Here is a 25,468-nt window from a genome sequence, read left to right as displayed (position 1 = left end):
TGGTAGCTGCCCCTACTTTACCAGACCTCCTTGCTTTGGCAGCAATATGTAAAGGAGGGGATGTTTCCCCACCCCTTCTGCAGCAGCAATTCATGGCCTGGCAGGCTGCTCCAAAGCCAGGCCCAAAGCAGTTACAAAGCTGTGAGGGCCATGAGCTGTGGCAGCTGCCCGTTCTCTGAGGGCTGCAGCTGCTGGCAGAGGCATAGGACAGGCACCATGGGGTGTAACATCTCCAGCTAAAACCAAGAAAGGGGCCAGAGCCCTGATTTTGCTTGCTTACACCATGACATTATCTCCCCATCTTTATCAACAGGAAATACTGTGCCTTCTGTCCCTGCATTGATCTGAAAGCTGCTACCTCTCCTTAATTATCTCAGTTGTCTACTTCAAGTCTCTACTTTTGATATCTTGCAGCCACTTCCCTTCGTGGTTTATTGTCTTAATGGCCTTGAATCAAGGGAATGTGAACAGCTGCATTTAAACACAGAGTCACATCCCCAGTTGTTACAAATTGCATCAATGATTTTTTAAGGGAAGGAGCTACTTCAGAAGATTAATAACATGGTACTTATTAAAAGGTATGATCAGCACTTTAAAACTTACCACAGGGTAATAATTCTTTGTCAGCTGAGTGTTTTCTAGCCCTTTTAATGCTTTGGGAGAGAGTGGTTTATCTGTACAAAAAAAAAAAAAAAAAAAAAGCCATGAACAAATTACAGTGCACAGCTCTCATTATTCCATCGGGAAAAGACACTGTCACATTATGTCCAGCAAATGTAACTTCACCCCTCTGACCACAAAACTTCAATTGCAGGGTTTGTTTCCCCATTTCAAAGAAAACTAGGATAAAACCAGTGGCATGCATGATACTGACAGTAGCCAAGCGAGTCACACCAGAAGCTTTGTGCAGCCCCTGCCAGCCAACGTCCAGGTTTGCTCCAAAATCCCTGGCAGCAGCCCAGTCAATGTTTGGAACTACAGTGATGCTTCACCTGGCCCACTAAATTCAGTTTTAAAACTGGCTGTCTGTCAGAAATTACAGATACTCTGTTTTTTTCCAGGTGATTCACAAGGCACTTGAAGCCAACCCCAATCAATCCTATCCCCACAGTCACTTGTGATGCAAAATCCTTCTCCGAATGAAGGTAGTTTAAATGAAAAGCTCACAAAACCCTGGAAATCAATTCTCATTCTGCATTTGATAAATCCCTGTGGATGCATCCAGCTTTGTACATATGTGCACACACACACACAGACAAATCCCTGCTCCAATTTTCCTTCACTGAAGAATCCCCTTCCCTTCCAGCAGCATGGCTTTCCCAGCAACTCCATCCTCCCTCTGGACAGGGACAGGCAGGCAATGCAAGGCTGCCCCAGTCCTGGCCACACTGCACATACTGAAACAGCTCTGTGCCACATGGAGCAGCCAGGCTCTCCTGGCTCCTTGCAATTGCTCACACAAGGCAATTACTTACACACTGATAGCAGGGGAGAAACTTGAGATTGATACATTTAGTCTCTTTATGTACTGTCTTAATATTGTCCTTGTAGTGCTTCCTGTCACCTCCAGCTAAAGGCTCAGAGGAGCTCAGCTCCACAGTTATTTCACAGAATCACAGAGTATTTCCTCCCAAAGGGCCCACCTAGGACACAGCAGAGGTACGGACACTGCTGAAAGACAAGTAACTCCATTCAGAGTGTGTCTGAAGTCTTACACTGTGGAGGTGGGAAAAGCAGCTCCCTGCTGGCTGCAGCCCCAGCAGCGCTCCTGGGGCAGGGAAGGTTTACTGATGGCCCCTCTCTCCTCACTTGCAATACAGACACATCTCCTGAGCACGCAGACACCAGGGCAATGAACCCTCCTGCCACATGAAATGGTGCTGAGAGAGGATCTGGAGGGAAAAGCTCTGCAGACAGAAAAATCTCATGGGCTCTTCCATCAGGATCTATGGGAGACTGGCCCTTCAGTGAGGTACTGTCATGTCATGCAGCTCCCATCTGATTTTCCCTTTAGGACTCAAGTTTGCTCTCCTTTGTTTAAAACATCTCTCTTCTCCCCTCACTGAGTTAATTAGTGATTCCTGAGTTGTGCCAGACAAGCCTTCAATCCCTGCTACTTCAATCCCTTCAACTTCCGGCTCCAGTTCAGACATCATTTCCCAGAGGGAAACAGTGGGAGATGAGATATCTTAACAATGATTTTTTCATTTAGAATCAAATAAAAACTGACCTCATTCTGAGCACTATATAGTGAAATTTTTTCCCCCTCCTTTGCTTTATTTTTGCAAGAGTAGAAGAAAGGGTGTCTAACAGGGGCTGCACATGTTGCAGCTACTTCACAGACCCCTGCTGGCGTCTCAGTGTTTGAGGCCAGAGCAGATCCTGAGCCACAGAACCAGCACCAAGCACACAATTGGTCTCTGTCTATGGTAAGTGCTCAAGGCACACTAAGGAGTTAAGTTGCATTTTGCAAAAAAACACTTAATTTCACACAAATGCCTGGACAGGAGTGAACTGCTTGAATGAATGTGTAATGCCACAGGGCAGTTGGCCAGGGGCTTCACATCATCACCACCCTATGTCTGGGTACAACCACATGGCAAAAAATGTTAACGACACTCAAGACAAAGCTCAATAAAGAGAGATGTCATCAGACAGATCATCCCCTCTCTCTTCCTTTCTCAATATTGCAGCAGAAGCATCTGGGGAAAAATGTACTCTGTGAAATCAACTATCACTTTTGGACCAAAACATTGACAATGGCCGTGTGGCCATGCAGTTTTTGTCGGATTCCACACCGTGATGGTGAGCATCCATTCCACTGATGCCTGAAAAGCCAGGGTCAAACACAAATACGTTGCCTGACCAAGGTCTCTAACAAAAAGCTAGTTCTGAGCTCAGACACTGGAATGACCTGACAGCTCTCTGGGACAAAGGGGACCCACATCCATCTCTGTCCTCATCCTCTGACAATATCCCTGCTTCCATGCTGCTGGGGCTTGGGGGGAGAAAGAGAAAGGCACAATGTGCTGGGAAGAGGGTGAAGCAGCTCTCAAGCAATTAATCCGAAACACTGCGCTTTACCCTTCCATTCATCCTTCCATTAGCCCAGCTGCCTGAAGCACACAAATAGTCCTTAATAAATAGCAGCAATTTCCCAAAGGCACAAGGGTCCTCACTGCATTATGCCAGTGTCATTCAATCAGCCCTTGAAGCAATTTGCTTACCGGTAGATTTGATTTCTCTGACGTAGTTGCTTGGGAACCAGCCTGTTTTTCCATTCAAGGTGCCTTCCCACCAGCCCCCTTCTTCAACTCGAGTGACATAAATAATGTCTCCTTTGTTAACAGAGAGTTCATCCTCATTGGTCTGCTTAAAATTGAACCTGGCCTTTACCACCAGCTGGTGACTGCCATTCTCGGTCATCTCCTAGTGAAAGAAATGTGGAAAAACATCAGTAAATAGTTAAAAAAAAGCAGAAACATCTAGGACAAGCCATTGTTCTTCTCTGTTGTGACAGCTGTTTTCTCAGTATTGCTCTGTATAACAACAAATAATATGTTGCTGTTGTGTAAACCCTCCCTACAGAGGACCACAAGGTCCCTCCCAAGCATTAATTTAGTTTTCCAGTGCAATGAGTGGCAGATAAGAATCACTCTTCTCATGTCACACAGAGAAACCCTGCAGTTTGGAGAAGCTGCGGGACTCTCCCTAGCTGAGACAGCAAACCCACGATGGAGATCAGGGGAGAACAACCTCTGGTGTTGACCCAGAGGTACCAATCATACTCCTCTACCCCCAAGGCCATCAAACCCACGATTACACATTAAATAAAGGGTACCACAGGCTTGGACCTCCGTAACACCCTCGCTGACTGTGAAGCTGTGCCGTTGGAGTCACTGTGGGGGTCTCCAGCTGCGGAGTTAGGAGAGGACAGATGTGAACATGGCCCTTTTGACAGCTGATCTGGGGAAACAAAACAACATCTGAGTTTTACTCAGCTGTCCACCATCCCTCCACATCACAGTAAAGCAAAGAGTAAAGCCTGTAAAGAGAACAGAAACAGGTCCCAACAGTTCAAAGAGCATCTATGAGAGCAAGACAGCAAGTGCACGGCATCTGCAGTGTGGGTACTCCCAGTCAGCAGTGAGGGTGGTTTTCTGGGCTGGGATAACCCTTCCATCATGGAAGAAGTTGAATTGTACCCCAAGGAACTCCTAGGCTGCAAGCTCTGCAGCCACACATCCAATTGCAGTATTTCTTTGAAATCCCCCTTAAAACTCTAGAAAAGTAGAATAGTACTCAGTACTGTGATTTCCCACAGGGGGTGCTTCTGGGATCAAATGTTGAAGGTGTGTCAAAGTTTAGCTCTCCAGTGAGTACTCTTAGGTCACCTCTGCAGCTGCAGTGTGGGCTATCCCGCTGAGAGGGGAGGAATGCTGAACAGTTGGTCAACACAATCGGCTCCTCTATTTAGAGGAGTCTTTCTGGGTTCATCATCCAGCTGAAAGAGGTTAGGCACTACTTTGATTGCTGTTCATGGACCATTGCCATTAGTCATGTGAGAGAGGGATTCAAGCCATGCCAAAGAAGGACAGGAGTGTCATCCCCAGGAGATGAACTGCCCATGGAAAGGCTCAGATCATCCCAGCAGCTCCTGGAGCTGCCTCCTTCACACACTCAGAGCTCCTTGCTTTGCAAACCAGTCTCTAGGCTTGTTTTTCTCCCCACCTGATGCTGGAGGCAATGCTGCTGCTCTGACACATCTGTTTTTGTAATTAGTGATTTGTTTCTATATTAATATCAAAAAATTGCCAGAGGGTAAAAGGTTTCCTGGTCCTAACTATGCAGAGACTGAGTCAGTAGCCTTGTTGCTAAGAGCAGCTCCAGCTCTGGCAGATCTGGCAGCACTGAACCCCAGAATCCTGTTGGATGCTGGAGAGGTGTAAAAACATGGGATGCAAGCCACCCACTAATTCCCAGTACTTCACTGCTACTATACCCCACACCACCTTTCTGTGGCACTCAGATCACCTCCTTTCTGTGCCCCATGATGCTCAAAAGACACAACAACAGATACTATCATTTCAGTAAACTGTGAAGGACTTTTAAGATTGGTCTTGTAGCTTCTCTTAAGATTTTAGGATATTTCTGCATTCCAGTGCTGCAGTTTTCCACCTGCAGTGGGGACCACACGTGTCCATGGATCTCGAAAGCAGAACAGAGTAGTCTGCAGGAATCCCTGTGCTGTGTGTGCAAGTCCCTGGACCATGTTTGGAGTTCTGCTTTGAAAACACTGCAGGAGGAGAGGGTGATACAGCCATAAAACATGTGCAGAAATCAGAAAAGACAAACTGCAAGGCTGCTTTTCCTCCATTCTCCTCCAGTCTGAATGTCAGCATGGAAAACTCATTCTGAAGGGGAAGTTTGGTAGGAGTTACAGGAACTCAGCTGGGCTTTTATTCTCCTCAGAGGATTTTTATTTCAATAGGAAAATACCTCATCCTTAGATTGGACCTGGAACAACACAAACTGTGAGTTCTTGGGGAAGGGACTTGGCTTTGTCTCTCTCCTAACCCTTGCACAGTGGGGACCAGGTCCATGACTATGCCTGCCAGGTGCTGCTGCCTTACAAAGCCCAGCCATGCCATACTCACACAGCAACCTAGCCAGTCCGTGCTCCAGAGATGGACAACATCCATAGTAAACCTTGTGTGCTGTCAGTGAGTCAGTTTTCTCTCTTGTCCTGCTCATTACACAACTGCCTGACAACTGCACGGTGAATTCCCAGCTTTCTGGGATGTGGCAACTGCAAAATCCCTCCCCATGTAAAACCCACTTTGCCAACAGAGTGGGTTTTTCTCTCTGAAGTATCTTGCTATTTGAGCAGGAGTGGTTTTGGCTGCTCTTGGTGACTCACAGGCCAGGGGCATGGCTGGCTGCCAGTGTGAGATATTCTTCCCCTGATTCCTTCTGAAAGGGAGGGCATAAATCCTGAGTCCAGACTTCACTTATTCAAGTCATCAGCCACAGTCGCACGGAAATGACTCCATTACTGTAGATTTTATGACTCTCCCTGCCCCTCCCAATCTTCCAAAGCTTTTATAAATATCTGCAGCAACCTAGAAACAAATGTAAAACTGCCTTTGACAGTTTGGCAGGGAAGTGTATCATTTATATCACATCATGATAGTGTCCTATTTTATGCCTGGTCCAGCACAGAACACTGCTGCCATATGTTGCTTAAACTATGGTTAAAATAGCTGGGTTTTCTGCTCGCATTCCTACGCCATTTTTGGCAGATGAGCCTTGTCTGATCCAGCACAGCTGGTTTTCCTCCCCTGCCCTCTCTTGCAGACAAAAAGCATCAATCATCTGTATTGCTGTGTTTTGATGGACAGCTGCTGAACTACAAGTATATCCACTGCAAATGATGCCTCCAGTTACTTACATAGAAAGATCCATGAAGACACAAGGATTTGGACTTCAAATGGATGCTCAGAAATACATTCCCACAACCTTTCCTTAGCTGACACCTACTTCCCTCTGCCTCCAACCAGGATGTTGGGATGCAGCAGTCCTGCAGGTGTTGGGATGTGCAGGCATGTCAGAGCCTTGGCGACAGCAGCAACTGCAGCAGCTGGTACCAGGCTTACCCTGATGCTCTGTTCTGCCTGTGGCCTCTGGCAAAACAAACTGGACCATCTGCAGTGGCAGTTTGTAGGACACAGTCTCCTGCTCCTCAGGAATTTGGCTAAGCCACCAAAAAGTAAATGTTTGAGACACGTATTTATTTTACCCTGTACTTTTCCCAAGGGTGCTCTCTGCCTGAGCAGCTAATTATATAATTAGCAGGCATTGCGCTTTTTAACATTTAAACACTGAAAGCATATGTTCAAACAGATGTTTGCCATGAAACCAAGAGGATCCCAGCTTTTCTATAGCCCCATCAGTAACATATGACAGGAACTATTCCCCAGCAAAGCCCTGTCCCAGGCTGAGCTGGCACATTGGTGGCTGGAAGTATGCAGCTGGGGCTGTAAACAAGGGGATGAATGTGAAAATGGCATTGCAGCCTTGCCACCCTGTCAGCACAGACCCCATCACAGCCCTCCAGTTCAGCAACAGGCAAGGACAGAGGCAAGAGAGTTTCTCTCTCCTTTTGCTTTCAGATTAATGAAGCAAATATCAATCATAACAGCAGCATTTGCAGAGGTTGCTCCCAGTCAAGTTAACCTACATTTTATATCCCCCATCACACTGAACTGCAAGAGCTTCTACACAGGGTCAGCAGGTGCTGTTGGTAATTGAGGAGGTGCTGAGGCAGAATTCCCATTCCCAAACTTCTACAGAGTGAGCTGTCAGCAGAGCTGAGTCCTGGCTGCAGAATAGCATCCTCAAAACCTGAATTTCTTCAGAACAGCATTATACACAGACACACACATACACACATATGGAGAAATCATAGGGGGTGGGAGGGGGTTTACAAATATATACTATTATTGTTATACATTATATATTATTATTACACATATTATGATATATGTTGATGTACAATATATGCACGGTAATTAATACACCAGTTTATATAATGTATAGACATAATGCAGTAAGACAAAAGAAAAGCCTTCCCATGAGAGGAAAGTAATGAGTTTTCATTTTGAAATTTCCTCCTTTAAACCATCTCAAATGTAACCTGTAAGCAGGAAATGGAACTCTTCTCCTGGTGCTGGACTTTGGTGGGTGTGCAGGAGTCTATCTTAACACACCTGTATGACAGGAGGCTGGGAACTCTTCCCAGCACCAGGCAGACCTGCTCCTCATCATCTCAGAAAAGAGACTCTGTTCCTCTCACCCCTCCCCAGAGCACCACTGTGCCATCACCCCCCCACCCTCCACCGCTGAACTTCTCCTTTCACAGACCATGCTACTGAATATCATTTTAAAGTAATCTGTAGGGAACAGCTACATATCTGGGATGGAATCAGGATAAGGTGATTTGTTTTGCTTCGGCAGCCTACTCCTGCTCCCAGGGATACAGGACAAGCCATCAGCTTGCTTCCCAGATCCAGGAGCCTACTCCATGGAGCCAGGGAGAGGAGAGAGAGAAAAACATCAATACAATTGACTGAGCAACTAGCAACAACATTTATTTTGACATTCAGGAAAGGTATTATGCAGGTGAAGCTGTTTTTCTCTTCAGCTTTAAAACACACTCTTTAAAATCTGATATTTGCATTTTGGGAGGTGCATGTTCATTTACATTGAGGATCCCTTATGCTGACCTACTTTGAGGCCCCTTAATACTTAATGTTCAAAACTAAGCAGAGGTCCCTCAGTGTAAAGTGATAGTTGAGCTCTGCAGAGTTCACACAGCAACTCTGAAACATCACATTTTAACCCAGAGTTGGCAGAAGCCTGAAATGTCAATCCCACCATCAGCCATCAGTGCTAGCAGCACAATTTGACAAACCTCCAGAAACCACCATAAAGTAAGAATTAACCTAAATTAAAAACCAGCCCTGCATACACACAAGAAATAGTTTGAAAGGACAACAGAAGAACCCCTTTTTTCTTACCTTCAGTAGCCTTATTTACAGCTGTTAATGTGCTCAGGACCTTGGAGAACTGATCTCCAGTGTACAAATCATGTGGATCAAACACCTGTGAAAGATGAAATCAGTCAGTTGAGCCCAAAACATCTCACACTGGCTGCTGGAGCCGCCCATGGTGCTGGAGGGTGACAGTGAGGATTAGGCAGTCCCTATGTCTCTGCAGGGAAAGGGTGATCATTCAGGGCTGACAAGTCCCATTTCCTTTACAGCTAGAGAATTCCTGGGGCACCGCTGGCAGGCAGCGTGGGAAGGGCAGGGGAACCCAGAAGCATTTGGAGTGTAAGGCTGGGAACAGGGAAGGAATCAGTGCTGTCTGCAGAGCAGAGACTCCTCTGAAAATCACCGAGAAGGTTATTGCTGGCCTTGAGGGAAAGAAAGATTTTGTCGCTATTTTTGTTATCAAAAGCTGAAGAGATTGAGGCTGTACGTACAGATCTATGTATCGACACACACATATTTTCCACAGGAGAATTAAGACACATGGAATTTTCTGCTATTGCAATATATAGTATATTTACACTTTTTTACAGGAAGGCAAACCCAGTTATCTCATATACAAAAATTTCACCCTAAAGAATTTTGTGTTGCTAGTCCTCAATGCTGAAACAGAAATGCATGGTTAGCAAGGGCTTATTTTCCATGACTAATAACCTGAACCTTGTACACTTCAGAAATCACCACCAGTACAGGTGGTAAGGGGCAGTTTGAGTTTCCAAAACACTTCAACCCTCTCTAACACCCAAAAAATGCTCTAAATTTCATACAGACTGTACAAATCCTACCATTAATGAAGCAAAGATAAGAGTTACAAAAAGCCCTTCTCGTTGGTACCACCATGGCACCATCTGGTAATCCCCAAATACATGCTGCAGATCGAGACCACAGATACACAACTCCAATGAACAAGAAAGATGATTTTAAAGCTCTCCTGGCAGACACCATCTAATTACAAACAGTTCCAACACACTAAAGAGTGTATCCTGCTAAATAAGGACACAAGTCTTAATTACCTTTAGGCTAGTACTGCCCTTTAAAACAGCCCTTTCTTGCTTTCCACACAGAGCTCCTTAAGTACGGTTGGCATATTTCAAATAGGAAGGGGACTGTCGTCTCTCACAGTCCTGGATGCTTGCGGCATCTCCTCCTCTTAACAGACACACCAGAGCAGCACCAAAGTCCAACACGGACAGTACGAAGGCTGTTCTTTGTTGAGAATATGTTTTCAGATTGACTCAGCAACTCAATACTGTGAGACATGTTTTACCCTAAAGAAATTTAATCCATGCTTAGCATGGGGACAGTTTGTTGTCATTACAAACATTTAAACCTGTAGCTCCACAGCTCCGATCGCATCTACTGCTCTGCACATTCCAGGGACATACTCACCTACCTTGGGCTGTTTCTGAGCTGATCTATCACCTGCACTCACTTGGGTTTGCTCCTTTGGACCATGCAAGTCCCATCCCCTCTGCCAGCTGGTGCATGGAACCAGTTTTCCTGCCCTGCAGTTACAGTGCCATGCAAGCATAGCCTTCAGCCCTAAGCAGTGACATTCCCATCTCCGTGGAAAGGGAGATGGTAACAGAGAGGCCAGACGTGTGCTGACCCCAGTGGCAGCTGCTGGAGCGTGGGACCTTACACTTGCACAAGAGGAAAGTAAACAGCCAGGCTGGGTTGTTTGCATGCATCTCTCTGGTGTGTCATTTTCTCATCCACATCCTTTTTCTTCCACTTCAGTAATTCCAGAAAAATAAAGTTCTGCCTTGAATTAACACCTTTTTTTCCTAAGGAGCAAAGTAGTAAAATAGATCCCAAATCCTTCAATGCAGAGAATAATGCTGTAACCTCAGAGTCATCAGGCTGACAAAGTCCAGATGAAAATGGGAGGAAGAAAGATATGCAAAAAAATTCTAGCACAAAAGCAAGTAATAACATTTAGAACTTGTTCATGGGGAAATTTTCTGGAACAGCTACTGTGGAACAGTGGCTATGTGAGGTCAGCTACTGTAATGTAAATATACTCTGCATCTCGTTTCCAGAATAAATTCCTCATACAGAAAAGTCCTCATTTATGAGCTAAAATTTACTTTTTCCAGCACAATCCATTGATAATTCCATTCATAGCTAAAAGACAAGCTGCAGCTAGAAGATAAATAGAGGCAGAAAAGGCTTTTTCACTTCCAACACATGGAAGGATCAGGTGTATGTAACTAAAACCGCATTTAAATCTACACCTGTCATCTGAGGATCTCCATTAAAAAGCTATTCTCACTTCCAGAATCACAGACGGCAGCTCCCCTCGGTAAAACACTCTGGCTGTTTCCGTCAAGCATCGCACCGGGCAAGAGAAGCCCTGCACTGCCGCACCGCCGCACCGCCAGCCTCCGCCATAGGCAGCGAGGGGATGAGCAGGAGCCGGTGCTTCGCGACCAGAAGAGCGCCCGGCTCTTCGGGAAACACGAGAATAGGGGACCCAATTGCGGTGCGGGTGCGGCTAGCAAGTTATCAGCACCAAAAATCCCAGTCCCGCGACGGGAAGCACAGAAAAGTTAGGGAAAGCCGGGTTGTGTTCCAAGTCCGAGCTGTTCACAGCTGGACAACCCCCAGCCGGGTGCCAAGCCCGAAGCCCGGCGCGGCCGCGACCCCTCCAAACCCGAACACGGGCGCAAGAGCCGCCCGTTCCCCAGCGATGCGGCGCTTCGGGCGCTCGCTGACCCGGCTGCTCCCCCTGGACCAGCCTCTGCCTCCAGCGGGAGCGGCGGCGCGGCCGGAGCTCCGCCAGCATCGGCGAGACAGAGCCGGGCGGGCGGCGGGAGCGCCACTGCCCCGCGGAGCACCCGGAGCGCAGCCACCGCTCCGTCTCCGGGTGCTCGGCTCGAGTGCCGCGGTGCCGTCCCCTCCTTCAGCGGGGACACCCGCGGGAGCTGCCCGGAGACACCCGCGCCGAGGGCTGGGACAGCCGCGGGGACCCACGGCGGCGGTCGGTACTCACGGCGGCGGGCGGGCGGGCGCGCAGCCCCGGGGCATGGCGGCAGCGCGGCCGGTGCTGCGGAGCGGCCGCTGCGGCTCTGACCCGGAGCCGGATCGCGGCGCGGAGAAGGGAAGAGAAGGGAAGGGGAAGTGACAGGCGGCGCCGCCGCCCCGCTCCGCCCCGCCGCTCGCTGCGGGACGCGGCGCGGCCGTGCGGCCGCAGCTCCCTCCGCCGGCCGCGGGCCGGAGGCACCGGGAGACCCCCGGAAGAGAAGGAAGCGGATAGCAAAGAGCAAAGAGATGGGAAAGGGAAGAAGAGAAAGGCCGGAGGTGGGGAGGAGGAAAGAAAGGGAAAGGGGACGGCAAAAATCAGGGAGGGGAAGGGGAAAGGTGAGAGGGAAAGGGAAAAAGTGAATTAGAAGAGAGGGAAAAGGAAAAGGGAAAAAAAGATGGAGATAAAAGAAAGAGGGAAAAGCAGGAAAAGAAAAATTTAAAAGGACAGGAAAGAATAGAACAGGAAAGGAATACCCATACTATTGGAATAGTAATTGCAGCAGGTTTGCACCACTGTGAAGAGAAACACTGCAGAAGGGTCCATAGATGAGGCACAGTTCATTTGAGGCAGTGAGACGTGTCCTCTTCTGCCTGTGCTCATCTGTTTGGGGAACATTCTCCTGCAGGGAACAGGAAAATCCCCAGATACTTCAGCACACCAGCAGGCTGCAGTGTGGACAGGGAATGGAGCACTGCACTGATACCCAGGGTGAAGCCCAGCTGTCCCAAGCCCATGCAGGAACAGCCCACACACCTGGAGCCAGGGGTCTCTGGTACACTGGGTCACTCTTAACTGCAGACAGACCCATTCTCCAGTGCTTGTGCTGGTTGGTGCTGGGCAGGAGCTCTTGCTTCTGATGCTATCCAGCTAGGAGAGGTATCAGCACTTCACTTTGGAGTGAAGCCAAAGCAGAGCAGGTTTTGTGAGAGCATGGATGGAGAGCTAAAAGGGTGATTATTTCTCACCTGCTCTCTTACACCTTCAATCCAGGTAGTTTGTTGGAGGTTGCAGGCACCTCCAAATAACCTCTGTGCTGCCTGTGATGGTAATTGCCCTCTGCATACTCTGTGATTGTTCTGGACAGCCAGGTTTAATCCAGCTATTGATTTATCTTGCGTATACTGTTCTTAGTTCACAAAATTCAGACCTTGCCAGAAGTTTTGTAGTCGTATTAACAATATAATGTGGCTGATGAATGAAGGTCTTGTGCTTCTTCACTACAAATGATGCTTAGGTATTGATCAGCTGTTGTTATATGCACACTGGTGTCAAGAGCAAAAGCAAAGTTCCCATTTTTGTCCTCAAGCACAAGCTAGGCCAGGAGCCTTTTATGATTTTTCTCTTTTGTCATGATCTCTTCCCTGTCTCTTCTACACTAGACTCCACCTGGCTGTCAGGACAGAACCCTTTGTTGTCCACTTTCCACCTCATCCAGCTGGCATTGCCTTAGCAATGCTCACTCACTGGACCAGCCCTTGGGTCAGATAGACAGCTCAGATGTTGAAGCCAGATTGTAAATGAAGCACATTCAGGATTTCTGCACTGCTCCTCAGTCCAAATCATGAAAGAATCCTCTAAGGACACTTAAGCTCCAATGAAGTGCCCATGTCTTTTGCCTAGTCCTTTGCCTCAGCAGAGCTGGGTTGACTGATATTCTTATATCCTGGATCAAATTCTAGCACTGAAAAGCTGTTGGAAAGTTTTGGACACAGTCTCATTATTTCACCTCATTACAACACTTGCCTGGTTAGAAGGATGGAGTGATTCCCCTGCTTGCCATCTCTTTTAGGACTAACACACGTGAAACAGTAAAAGATTTCAGGCTTCAGTCCTGGGCTGCAGCTAAGGAACAGTTCTGTTATTTATGCTTTGCCATGAGGTGGATTCTTCCAGCTCACACCTCCAGCCTGTAGAATGGCTTCAACTTAATGGAGCCAGCTCATAGCAGGAAGGTCAGAGTGTCCATCTATCCCTATGTCCAAATGTTTCACTGCTCCTGTAAAACAACCGAAGTTGTTGTTTGCCTCACTGTGTCTTTCTTCCACTTCCTGAGTTACCAGGACAACAAAGGGTAGGAGGGAAGTGCATATATGTAGCTCTGAAAAAGTAACCTCTATGCATTCCCTCCTACTGGGAAAGACTGGCAAGCAGTGTCTCTGTTCAGTGGGAGGTGGGACTTGAGTTTCCACCAAAAGCTGCTGGAAACCCTACCTTCCACACTGACCACCCTTCCTGCATGCTGGCAATGTCCAATGAAGTGGACTATTCCATGGCAGCTGCACAAACACCCATGACAAAAGCAAATGGAAGGCAGAGTACAATTAAGCCAAAGGATGCCAGGACGGCATGCTAATGTCATGTTTGAGATTCCCCAGAATGAGGCCCTTTTCTACAAGTCAGCATCCAGAAAATAAGTCGTGAACTCTCATTTTCCTCAGAATACCCTCTTTTGTTCACATCTGCAGCAGGAACAGAATATTTGACCTTAACATACCCTTGTCAGTCTCACGACAGAAGTGGCTCAGGTCCAGGCCTAGGGTACTTCTTCATATCTAAGGAGCAAGAGTTCACTGTGGCATTTGGAGGAGGACAGAAATTGAGAACCACTGGGGTTTCATTTTCATTTCCATGGTTTGGGTAAGCAGCAGGATGGCTCTCACAGAATTCAAATGTACTAAGCCCAGACCTTTTGTGATGTTACCCTTTCCTCAGGCTATGTTGCTGAGACAGAACAGAACACTATTCTGTGCTCATCTTCCTTTTACCTAGTACCTGATCACTGCAACTTAAATGCTGATAGATCTTGGAAGCAGAACGTTCTCTGCCTGTTCTGATGCTCCAGACATGCTTTCAGAGTAAATGTGATGCAGTAAATCACCTCCTAAAGGGCAATGGCCCTTTCCAAGGCAAACTAGGGATCAGGCTTGAGGGAGGATCACCCGTAGGAATGCTGCTTAGAGTCTCCTTGTCAAAATGTTCCAAACAGAGCAGCTTTTAGAAGGAACAGATGGCAGAGGCTTTGCCTGAGAGGACTCAGAAAAGCTGGCAACATGGGAGAAGAGTCGGAAGGAAGCATAAGCACTCTGCCTGTGTCATGTCTTTCCCACCATCTCAGCTGTCCTACCTTGAGCCTTCTTCTGCATGAGGCTACAGAGGAGTTAGGAAGAAGCAAAATTAATGAATTAATGTTTTCACTTGGTGCTCTAATAAAACAATATTTTGGAAAAGGAAAAAAAAAAAAAAAAAGAAGAAATTGTTGTCATTTCACTGCAAAATTTAAACTCTAACTAGAGAAGTTCGAGTTTTATTCCAGCTTTTGAAGTCTCCTCTCACAGCAAACAGGAGAGGCACACATGAGCATAAGGGAAGCTACTGAAGGGTCAGAATATTTCAAAGATGAAGTGGGTTATAAATCAGAAGAAAAAAGAAGCCAGAAACCTTGAAATTATTAAAGTCAAGGAAGAAAAGGCACATGGAAGATCAGAGGAACACCTAGAGATGGACATGCCATGTTGCTTGTTCTGAGTATCTGAAAATTGTGGAGTGTGACTGCAGTATTGCAGAATGAGCTTCAAAGCTATGAGATGGCACTGCACAACAGGTGAGGACTGTTCCCCTGTCCGTTTAGCTGTTTAAGATTCCCATTTCTAAAAATACCTTCCACCACAACCATTTTATTATTAGTTTGCAAATAGAAAACTAAACTCAGAAAAATGAAGGAAATCACATGGTCAGTACCAGAAGACTGGCAACAACTGATTTTTGATGCAATAGGCCTTCAGGGATTATAAATCTCTCTCTCTATATATGTATGCTCTTAAGACTGTGCTGCTGCAGCAGGCTCCAAGAAATGCATCACTGGGCAACAAAAGACCACAGAGACAGTTCTGGAATGAGCACATTTTCATGCTTCTTAGCTAAGAAGCTCTAAAGAGAAGAAAGGCCCTTTTCTTGTTTAGACCTTCAAAGGAAAAAATGCAGGAACAGAGCTATTGTGGTTTGGACTTTTCTCACTGTGGTGCATGAAAACTCTGTATAATGCCCAAGGATTCTGTCCCTGCTTCTGGCAGACTTGTCTTCAGAATTAGTTTTTTTTCCATAATCTTGAGCCTATTTCAAAAAAACATAGTTGCACAGCAGGTTGTTGGTTTTTTTTTTTTGGTTTTTTTTTTTTTTTTTTTTTTACTGTAGGAATTTAAGTGTGACACAAAAGTCCTTAGATAGTAAAAAATTTGATGGCAAGATTAATTGAACTCTGAAGTGATTCATTTAGAATCTGATTTTGCAAATATGAGCTATGGTTAAGCATAAGACTCTACACAGGATCAGGAACAGCCACAAGAAAAGTATCTTTTCACTTCATTAGGATTATTTTTTTGTGTAAGGAACAATTTAAGATTCTGTTTGGCAGAATCTTACACAACAGTTGCAGGGGACGAAAAAATAGTGCAGTATTAAGAATACTTCACCTTCCCATGAAAGCAGGGCTAAACCCCGCAATTCCTTCTAATAATGAAAAAAAAAAAAAGATTAAGAACAGGTCCAAGTTGAAGTTTGTTTAGACAGACCTCCTGTTATTGCTGCATGTTTTGTCTCAAAAGATGAAAATCTGTTAAGCTTACAGTTAATACACTGTTTCCAAATTACCCAGACTAAGTATTAAATCATCCATGCTCTGATTTATGTCATTAATACAAAAGATGACAAATTGATACCAGCTTTTTCCCTCTGATATCTGGCTTCCTTTGAGAAGGCTGATCAAACTGGCATGTTACAATAAAAGAAAGGATCTAAGTTGACTTACCTCCACTTTCAGAAGTGTGCAGCCTTTCAAGAACTCTTGAATATTACTGATGCAATCAGCTTCATTTTTAGGCTCCAGGCAATACTAAAGAAAGAAAATCCACTGATCTCATTGCATTGCCTGTACTGAGAAGGCCTGCATGAATATTGACATGTGCCTTTTATACTGAATTAGGGAAGCTTCTTCAGGGGGCGGATGGGGGTGGCAGGCAAGCTGTTGAAGCAGGAAGAAAGCCACTGGAGGAAGTGATGCACACACAGAAACTGTCGGCATCTTGTTTTGAATGCCAGCATACGACAGTGCCCTAAGTGACAGTGGGAGATTGATGACCTTTAACAACATGCTGCCCTGAACCACCACAAGAAAGAAAAAGATAAGGAGCTAGCAAAACTGAATTCTGCATAATGAAAGGCTCCTTTTTCATAGGGTGGAGAACCTGTTGTGTGGTTGCTTTTTTAAAAGCTTCTCTTCTGTGTTGCCAGTTCCTATCTCTCATTGGACTCCTTCCCTTTTTTTCTCCTTCAGATTCTTATCACACTTCTGGACTGTGAATACACGCCTTGTCAAACTGTAACAGGAGGCATTCACATGGCTTCAGTACGAACACATTTGCTGGTCTTGGGACAGACCAAATGGCACAGATGCAAGTGTTATTTGCTTATTCCTGTTCCAATCTGCTTCTCCAGTGCATTTCCCAACTAACAAAGCATTTTGCAGTAGGAGTTCTGAAAGAGTGAATGTATTTACAGTTGTAATTAATTATGTAATTATGTATTAATGATGTAAATACTGATACACTGTATATCCTTCTATTTAAAATCAAGATATTCTGATCTCTGGTAGGCCAAGTATTTCCTGCCACTGACTGAACATGGGTAAGTGAGTCAACTGCAGCCTTGCAGGGTTTTTTTCTGGATGTAGAAACAAAATCAAAGAACCAAAGCTACAATCATACTTGGCTCTCAATTAGAAACTTAAATGTAAAACACCTCTCTCTGAAGCTCTTTACTCCTCTCACCGGTTAATAGACCTCAGAATGCCCAGGGCAGGGTTTCACTGAGCAGGGCTCTGTCTCAGCATAGTGAAACATATCAGAAAGCATTACCTTTTCTGCAGATCCCGGAAGAAGCCGATTAATGAGTTTGCAAAGCACAGTTCCATCTTTCAGAGAAGTTTTCAGGAACCCCTCTGGATCATCCAGTATTTTCTTAGGGGAATTTAAGACTCCTAGTGAAATAAGCCATGTTACAACCTGTTCTTCTGGATTCATGGTGGAGAGCTCTGCCGCCAGAGCTGTTCCTCTGTACAACAGTGCACTGGAACCCACATCCGTGATTACATCTTCCTGCTGCAACTCAAGTGTGAAACTACTTTTTTTTTTTTTTTTTTTTGGCTTGCTACAGAAACCAAATCTTAGGAACTAAAAGAAGTTACTCTAAGGTACAAAACTGTTGTCAAAATTAAATAGTTTCTAGCACTCAGCAGGAGACAGAGAAAACAGATTGTTAAGTACATCTTTGCAAAATTATTGAAAATGCAAGTATTTTATATGAATAGTTATTACACCAAAAATATTTCACATAGGGACTTCCTCCTTGTGGCAGCTGGCACCCTATCACCTAATAAATTTGGTCTGATCTTAAGGTTATTGCCCAAAGAAATAAATTTCTTAATACTGTAAATAACAATGTATTTCCAGTGTTAAAACAGAATTCACAATGTTGATGTTTTGGAGGAATGTAGGACTAAATACAGATCTTCAACTTTATGTGGCAAACCTAGTTATTAAAATTGCCTTTTACAGTAGTTTTCTATTTTCCATTGTCTGATTTTTGAAAATAAGTTCTGATCATGCATTTTACACATAAATAACGCCCCTCTTCAACTGCTGTGTAGAAGTCCACATATAATCCAAAAAGGTTATTTAGAAGATGATCATCTCTCAAAACAATTATCTGGGTAACTTCAAGAAGGTCAGAAATTTAAGTCATCCAAAGCTGAGAATAAAATTCCCAACTATTTTACTTGTTGTATTAAGCTGTCCCTTTCTACCACCACTTCAGGATCCTCTGTGATCGAGGGTGGTAGTTTTCCACCCTGCCCAGGGCAGTATTAACCACCACTACATATCACAGCAAGAAAAATCCAGTCATCTTTATAACTGTCCTTTCACCAGAACAGATGGAAAATGAAGCAATTCTGTTGATGATGAAGCTGGAACATCATGGCTTGAAGAATCCAACAGGAACAAAGTATCCTAGAGACCAGAATTTCTTGGTTACAATGTTCTGAGCCAATTCCTATCCTGTTACTTAAAGCAGCTTTCTAGAACCCAGTGTTGCCAAACTAGTTATGATTTAAAGTGTTGAGAAAAACAGAGCAGCAGAGCGATAAATTATACACAGTAAATGTGCATGGTTTTGCTTCCACTTTGCAGGTCTTATGACTGGTACTGGGACCTACCTAAGGACCAATTTTAAGAGCCACCAGTAAATAAGAACTGTCCTTTCAGGGTTGGACACAATTCTGTCCTTTTTCAGGACTTTGGGATGAGTTCCAGGTCTCTGTATTGTGGAAGTACTCTTAACACGTCTGCAGGCACTGTGGATAAAGTGGGCTACAGCTCAATCACAGCTCACTGCTCTTTGCTGAGGTACAAACATGCGTGCAAAATATTTCAAAATTATGACCAATTGGCAATTTAGTTGTTTTGAGCTTTTTTTTCCAGTTGTCATGAGCGCTACTGCTTTGCAGAAGGAAATACATACAGTATCCATAATTTCATAAATCTTTTTTTTCAAATCTGTAGGTAGTTAAGACAACTATTAATGTTCATTTATCAGTGGGGACATACATTTGGATATAGAAGACACCTCAAGTCACCTCATCGGAACACAGCAGTTTCTGATGTAAAGAGAAATACTTCCACCACTGGGAGAATTGCACACTTGCTTCAGTGAAGTCAGTGTTACAAACCTGAACACTGAAGTACTTCACCCACTCCCTCCTCTAAAGGAAACCTTTGGTATAGATGGACAGGTTTAGTTTTATGATTATTTCACATGCAGCTACTGCAGCCAAGCAGATATTAATGTCTGCAACTACAATTAAATGAAAATACTTCCCACATCTTGAACACTTACCAACTGTTTGGAAAACCTGCAGATATGAATATTCATGAAGTCCAAAAATTTATGGAGTTTTTGATTAGCCACTTCAATCCCAACCTCACATCCTTTAGAAACCTTTCTAAACACATTCCAGCTTGTTTACCCACTTCCACACCAAAATTAATTCTGTGGCAAACCCAAGGTATGAAGGTAGAGCCACTAAGGAAGACACAGAAGTGTCTGGTCTGGTCTTTGGAAAGGCTTCACCTCTGTCTACTTGCTGACAGCAACAAATCAAGCAAATCGATCATCTCTTGCAGAGTCAACTTATAGAAAAAAAAAACTTATTTACAGGCTGACTTATACCAGTGATGAGTAAATAGCACAGTGTTATTTTAAAAGGGAGTGACTTTCCTTTACCCAACTACCAAGTGACTCTGGCAGCATACACATCAGAACAGCACAGCGACAGGAGCAAGGTAAGATGAGCAGTCACATATTCAGAAACCATTTTTGAGTGGTTCTTCTTGAAGTCACACATGCTTAAGTAATTCACTCTTTTTTCCCAGCAGAGGGAAAATGTTCAATCACAAAGAACAGCACTGGAGTATTTGTCTGCTGCAGAATCTACTGATACATTTCAACTAGTAGCTTTCAATGACAAAGTTTGACTCTGTGCATGAGCTAATACTGTAGATCAGGGTACAATCTCATTAATTAGGATTTTAGGCAGGCACTGATCATACAGTAGCTGCCATTTGGCATTACACTTTAGGTAGGATGATCCAGTTCAGCCTGAACAGCAGTGCACAACACTACAAGCTAATACAGTGCTGAAAAAGGAGTCCAATAGTACAGAATGTTACTCCTTCCTGCAGAAGAGATACTGAGATAACTTTGTAACGATAACCTTCCAAGATGTAACACTAGTAATCTTGACCACCATCCAAGTATCTCCAAGAATATGTTTTTCTTTTAAATTAGACAATAAAACCCCAAACCCGTAATACTTGTTAACAGTAAATTTATTTGCCCTGGGAAATACTGCAATTCGACCAATCTGCTATACAGATTTACTCCTAGAATCTGCAGCCCATAACTGAGGTTCAAAGTGATATCCTCACCCCAAACATAAAGTTTAAATCTCTAAACAAAGTATGCATGCTTTTTCTTCTTTAGCTACTCATTATGAACTAAGTGCTGTTCAGATGAGATCAGTTTATGTCTATCACAGAAGTCAGTATAAATTTTATTATCCATGATTGTTTATGAGTTTTCTACATGAAATACCAATGCCTAAGGATTCCTCTCACATACATTGGACCATCAACATGTATGTAAGATAAAAATGCATCAAAATCAAGACAAAGTTTTGAAGAAAGCACCTACTCCCAAGAGATGTACTGCTGTCCAGTGTACATAGAGGAACACTAATTATTCTGGCCATTCATCACTAACATTGTCTGAGTACACGAACACTCCCCTCCTCTCATCCAGAAGGTTGGGACAAAACTGTTAATGTAATAAAGCAGAACTTTCCATGGTTTCTTGGTGAAGTGCTCTGTATTCAAGAGGACTAAGATTCACTTCTGCGTAACTTACTCCTTTTATCAGCATAAATGGCAAGCACACATGTAAAAGCCAACCAAAGTATTTTGCTGCTGTAGGATGTGCGTGCAATGACCAACGAAGCAGCTCACTCTGCACTGCTGGAAGGTGCGAGCTACGGCAGACAGCAGTTGGCTTCTACCAGAAATTTTATGTATGTCCAAGAGACTGGTAGTGCTACTTTCAAAGGCAACTCCTGAATGCTTACACAATCCTCTAGAAAATGGTGGGCAACACTACACTCAAAAGCCAGGCTGCATCAGTTGTGATTTGTTATCCTTTGATTTTCCAATGCACATCCACTGCTGCACTGCAACCTTCTAGTCACTGCAACTGGAAAAAAGAAATGCAAGTTAGTACCCTCTCAGAAGCCAAGAGACAAAAATGCTAGATTATCTTTTAATTCATTTCATATATATAGTTAATACATTTGGATTGTATTTGATCTGTTCCAACAGTATGAGAGCACATCAATAGCTAACTACAATAATCAAAATGCCCTGAGGACAACTTGTATTAATGCACACTGCTTGTATAACACTGTCTCCAGGGCAGGTACTAAGTACCACAATTCCTGGGTGTATTCCCCATTCAAATTCTACTCACCACAAAATCCCACCAGCTCTTGATAATCTCAACATGCTACTCAGGAGTTCTGTTATACACTGGTATACATACTGGTATTAATCTGTAAGTAATAATGTGCTATAAATAAAATAAAACTTGTAATCAAGGGAAGGTATACAGCTGGCAATTCCATTTGCACCCTGATTTTCCACAAGGCTATTATTACCCTCCTTGCCACAAGTTAAGGTCCGTTTACTGCTCCCTTAACATTGGTACCATGCCTGTTAAGAATCTGGAAACATTTAGAAGCTGAAGAGATAGCTGACAGAGTGCGCTTTTGTCTCTAATACCCATATTTATTACAACATGGTCACAGCAGATACTAAACTGAAAAAAACCACCTATTTATTATTTTTTTAAAAAGGGAAGCTTTTTCACTTGTCAAGAATAATTAAGCTTCAGCTTCCCAGCTAACAGAGAACTGAGGTGCACACACATGAAGCTTAAAACGTTCTGACACACCTATATGATGATTTGTCAGTATCTTTTGAAGTCTCCTAGAATGCTGCATTAAAGACAGCATTTCATCTCTTCATTAGAGGATTTAAGACCTACATCTTGGTCAAACAATAAATTTAAAAACTGACTCCTGGTGGTTTTTTGCAGGTGAGTGGGGGAAATGAAAGGGAAATGCTACTTTTAGACCTATTTCCCTAATCCACTTTAGTGGCACACTAGTGACATCAGTGATTTTTATATGAAAAAGGTTTTCTTAACCTTTAGAAACCTTATTGTGAAGTGTCCTTTAAATATTTCAACAGTCACATCTTAAAAGGAAAACAAAGACAAAGCATTTGCTGGTTGGAATTTTATCAAGCGTCAGAAAAATAAAAAGCTGGTAGGGCAGTAGCTTCTGTTTTGCTTAACTACATGCGTCCCCTGAACAGAAAAAACTTGTGCTGATTCTGTATTTTATCTGAAACAAAGCATATTGTTCCTTTATTATCAAGGTAACAGCAGCAATTTATCAGGAGTATTTGTAAAACATTACTAGCATATTCTGACAAGGGCATTGCACGGTTATTTAAGTTGCTGTTACTGACACTCCACAGGGAGAATGAGGCTACAAACATCACACCGTATACAACAGAACTTACCCCTTCTACAAGATAGGATCTCCCTGGTAACAGTGACCAGCCGTCAGATAAACCAACTACACAAACTACAGCTCTTTCTTCTTTACCATTTTGAAGTTGGTTCTTGAAAGTAGAATTTGAAACTAACAGCAAAATAGGTTCTTGCATTTACAGACTCAATAATTACGTAAGAGAGTACACATGCTTCTTTACATAAATGCTTCTCTTGGAAAAGGTAGTTGTCCTTATCCTTTAATCTCAACTAGATTTTATCAAATTCTGCACACACTGTAAGTCACTTCCATTTTTTTACTAGCAATTATTTAGTAGAGAAATTTTATTTTCCAGAAAGCTACATTGGCATGACAGCCACTTCCACTTTTTTCCTTCTGAGTTTTCAGAGAAACAGAAACAAGTCACACTTTCACATAAAATCCAAAGACAGCTGCTCTTGAATCTTCTTGAAAAATTATTTTAATTGGGTAGGATTTAGAGCCACAAAACACAGCTGTTCTACAGTCTTAAACCATTTTGGAGGCACCTGAAGTCTGCAGCTTAATCCCAGGACCTCTGCAGAGATCAATTCCTAATTCAAGATTATGCTCACTCTAACTGCTAATCCTGCACATTTAACAAGACTGAATAAATGTCTACACTAACATTTATTATTACAACACTGATTTTTATGGTCTGCTCTTCTAAAAATTCATACTCAGCACCTTCTGCCCCATGACTTGAAGTGCAGTTGTAAACATGTTTTTCTTTAGCTGTACCCAAATTGGCCCTGTTTTTGCCGACAAGTAGCGTCTTGCTGCCATTCCTAAATTGGTTGGTTTACAAAGCCTTCTTAAGCCTCCTCCTCCAAAATTTAAACAGAAGTCAAAAACAACACTTAGCCATGAAGAACATCCATTCAAACCTACAAACACAATGAGCAGGGAACTTCCTTGCAGCTATTACACTGTTGTAATATTTACCTTATGTATTGGTACAGGTACCACTCACGTCTTCCATGAACAGATGAACCAGCTCTATTTCAGTGGTATCTTCTAGAAGTTATCCCTCTGCAATTAAGAGAAGATACAACAAATTGAGAAAAACATGTGTTACAGCACAAGCTAACCTACAGTAAAATTGCCCCCATTTCAAAACAATTTGGTTTACAGTTTGGTTTACAGATTAAAAACAGTTAAAACAGTTTGGTTTACAGATTATTCGGTTGAAAGGTTTTACTACTTCTTTAAATGGTGGAGGATTCACTGGCTTGGAATGGACTGGAATGGCTTAGAGAAAGGTTGCACGGCTTATGGATTCTCATTCCTTTTCAATGGTGCACTGCCATGTTAAATCCATAAGTTGAATGACAAAATTTACTGAGGACTAAACAGTAGTACAAAGGTTTTGGGTTTGTGGTTTGGTTGTTTTTTTAGTTGGAGGTCTTCATGTTTACTATATTCAAGAGTATCTTTTGAACTTCATGGCTTCACCCAAGTTTTAACAACTTGCCACAGGCTATGCCACATGTATCCCTGGGTATCCCTGCAATGCAGTATCAAACTAAACAGAGTTAGGCATCCAACTAAACATCAAGTTTGCATTTCTTGCTTCCAACTCCCAATAGTTGAGCTGATATTTCTCAATCTAAACAAACTCCTGATTTCACAAGGCTTTAATTTCGTTAATATGCTGTATATGCAGCCTCTTTAAGTATCTTCACTGAGAGATAATGGTCATAAAATACCCCCTCCCCACTCTATGTGGCAATACTGTGTCTCTACAGTGAGCTGCATTACAGCTTAGTTTCAAAACTGGAGCCATAAATACTTTTTATCCAAGGATTGCTGAATTTGGAGAATTTCTAATGTATTGGGGAATTTATTTTCCATTTTTTCTTTAATCTAGACAGCACTTCCATTGCCAGGACATGCAGCTTGTCTTACTGTACTAGAAGAAGGTAACTTGTTTCAATTTTGACTTAGACTGAAAAACCAGTTTGCTTTGCTTACCATCTTTGCTGTTTCACAGGCATTTGATGCTCTTAATCAGCTGTGGAATGCTGAAAGATTCACTTATTTTAGGAAGCCATAAGTCTTTCAGAAGTTGGAGAGAAAGACTTCTTTGCTTATCTTATTTTCTCCTTTGGAATCAAAGATGTTCCTTTAAAAGTGAAACACTACAGAGTTGCAAAAATTTGAAACAGTGTGAGTAAGCATCGATTTGCAGCTTCTTTGATGGAATTGGTCAATGGTTTGTGGATTGTTGTTTTTTTAACAGTATTTTGTAGCTGACTTACATGAACATGATTTTTTTGCAGGGGAGATATTTTTAAACTCCCCATGAAACAGTAGGAAGGTAGAATATAGTATTATCCACTTGCTTTTTCGGCTTAAGTGAATGAAATCCTCTATTTTTCTTTACACAGGGATCTGAAGGCATTTTGTACTGGGAATACTGTGACTTCAAATTCTAGGCACAACTGAGCTTTATGTGGAATCATCCCCACCACCCTCCAAATCACAAGCAATACTTTCAGAATAAGATGCTGAACATGTAGAGCAATCCATCTCCATGTTAGATGGTTGGATGTTGTGCAGAAGATCTTA

The 25,468-nt window shown here is 43.4% G+C and overlaps 1 protein-coding gene across 8 annotated transcripts in view; it reads right to left on the bottom strand.

The window, feature by feature from the left end:
• Positions 1 to 17,753, bottom strand: part of ARHGEF6 (Rac/Cdc42 guanine nucleotide exchange factor 6) — a 38,778-nt gene extending 21,025 nt beyond the window's left edge. For 5 of the 8 annotated variants that reach the window (XR_008439438.1, XM_053990650.1, XM_053990651.1 and 2 more), the window contains exons 1-4: positions 7,241 to 7,369; positions 3,842 to 3,966; positions 3,228 to 3,429; positions 604 to 674 (exon numbers count right to left, since the gene is read on the bottom strand). Coding sequence is in view for 7 of the 8 variants with exons in the window: in XM_053990650.1 (XP_053846625.1) it covers positions 604 to 674; positions 3,228 to 3,429; positions 3,842 to 3,966; positions 7,241 to 7,256 (414 nt within the window). In the remaining variant the exon portion in view is untranslated. Of the gene's footprint in view, positions 1 to 603; positions 675 to 3,227; positions 3,430 to 3,841; positions 3,967 to 7,240; positions 7,370 to 8,579; positions 8,665 to 11,607; positions 11,687 to 16,444; positions 16,529 to 17,549 lie in introns of those variants that run through there. The other 3 variants (XM_053990656.1, XM_053990655.1, XM_053990653.1) reach the window with 3 other exon arrangements.
• Positions 17,754 to 25,468: the final 7,715 nt, after the last annotated feature.

The sequence above is a fragment of the Vidua macroura genome, chromosome 14 (genome assembly GCF_024509145.1).
Source record: "Vidua macroura isolate BioBank_ID:100142 chromosome 14, ASM2450914v1, whole genome shotgun sequence".
NCBI classification, from domain to species: Eukaryota; Metazoa; Chordata; class Aves; order Passeriformes; family Viduidae; genus Vidua; species Vidua macroura.
Note: the sequence above shows the minus strand (reverse complement) of the source record. Positions and strands in the feature narration are given on the sequence as shown.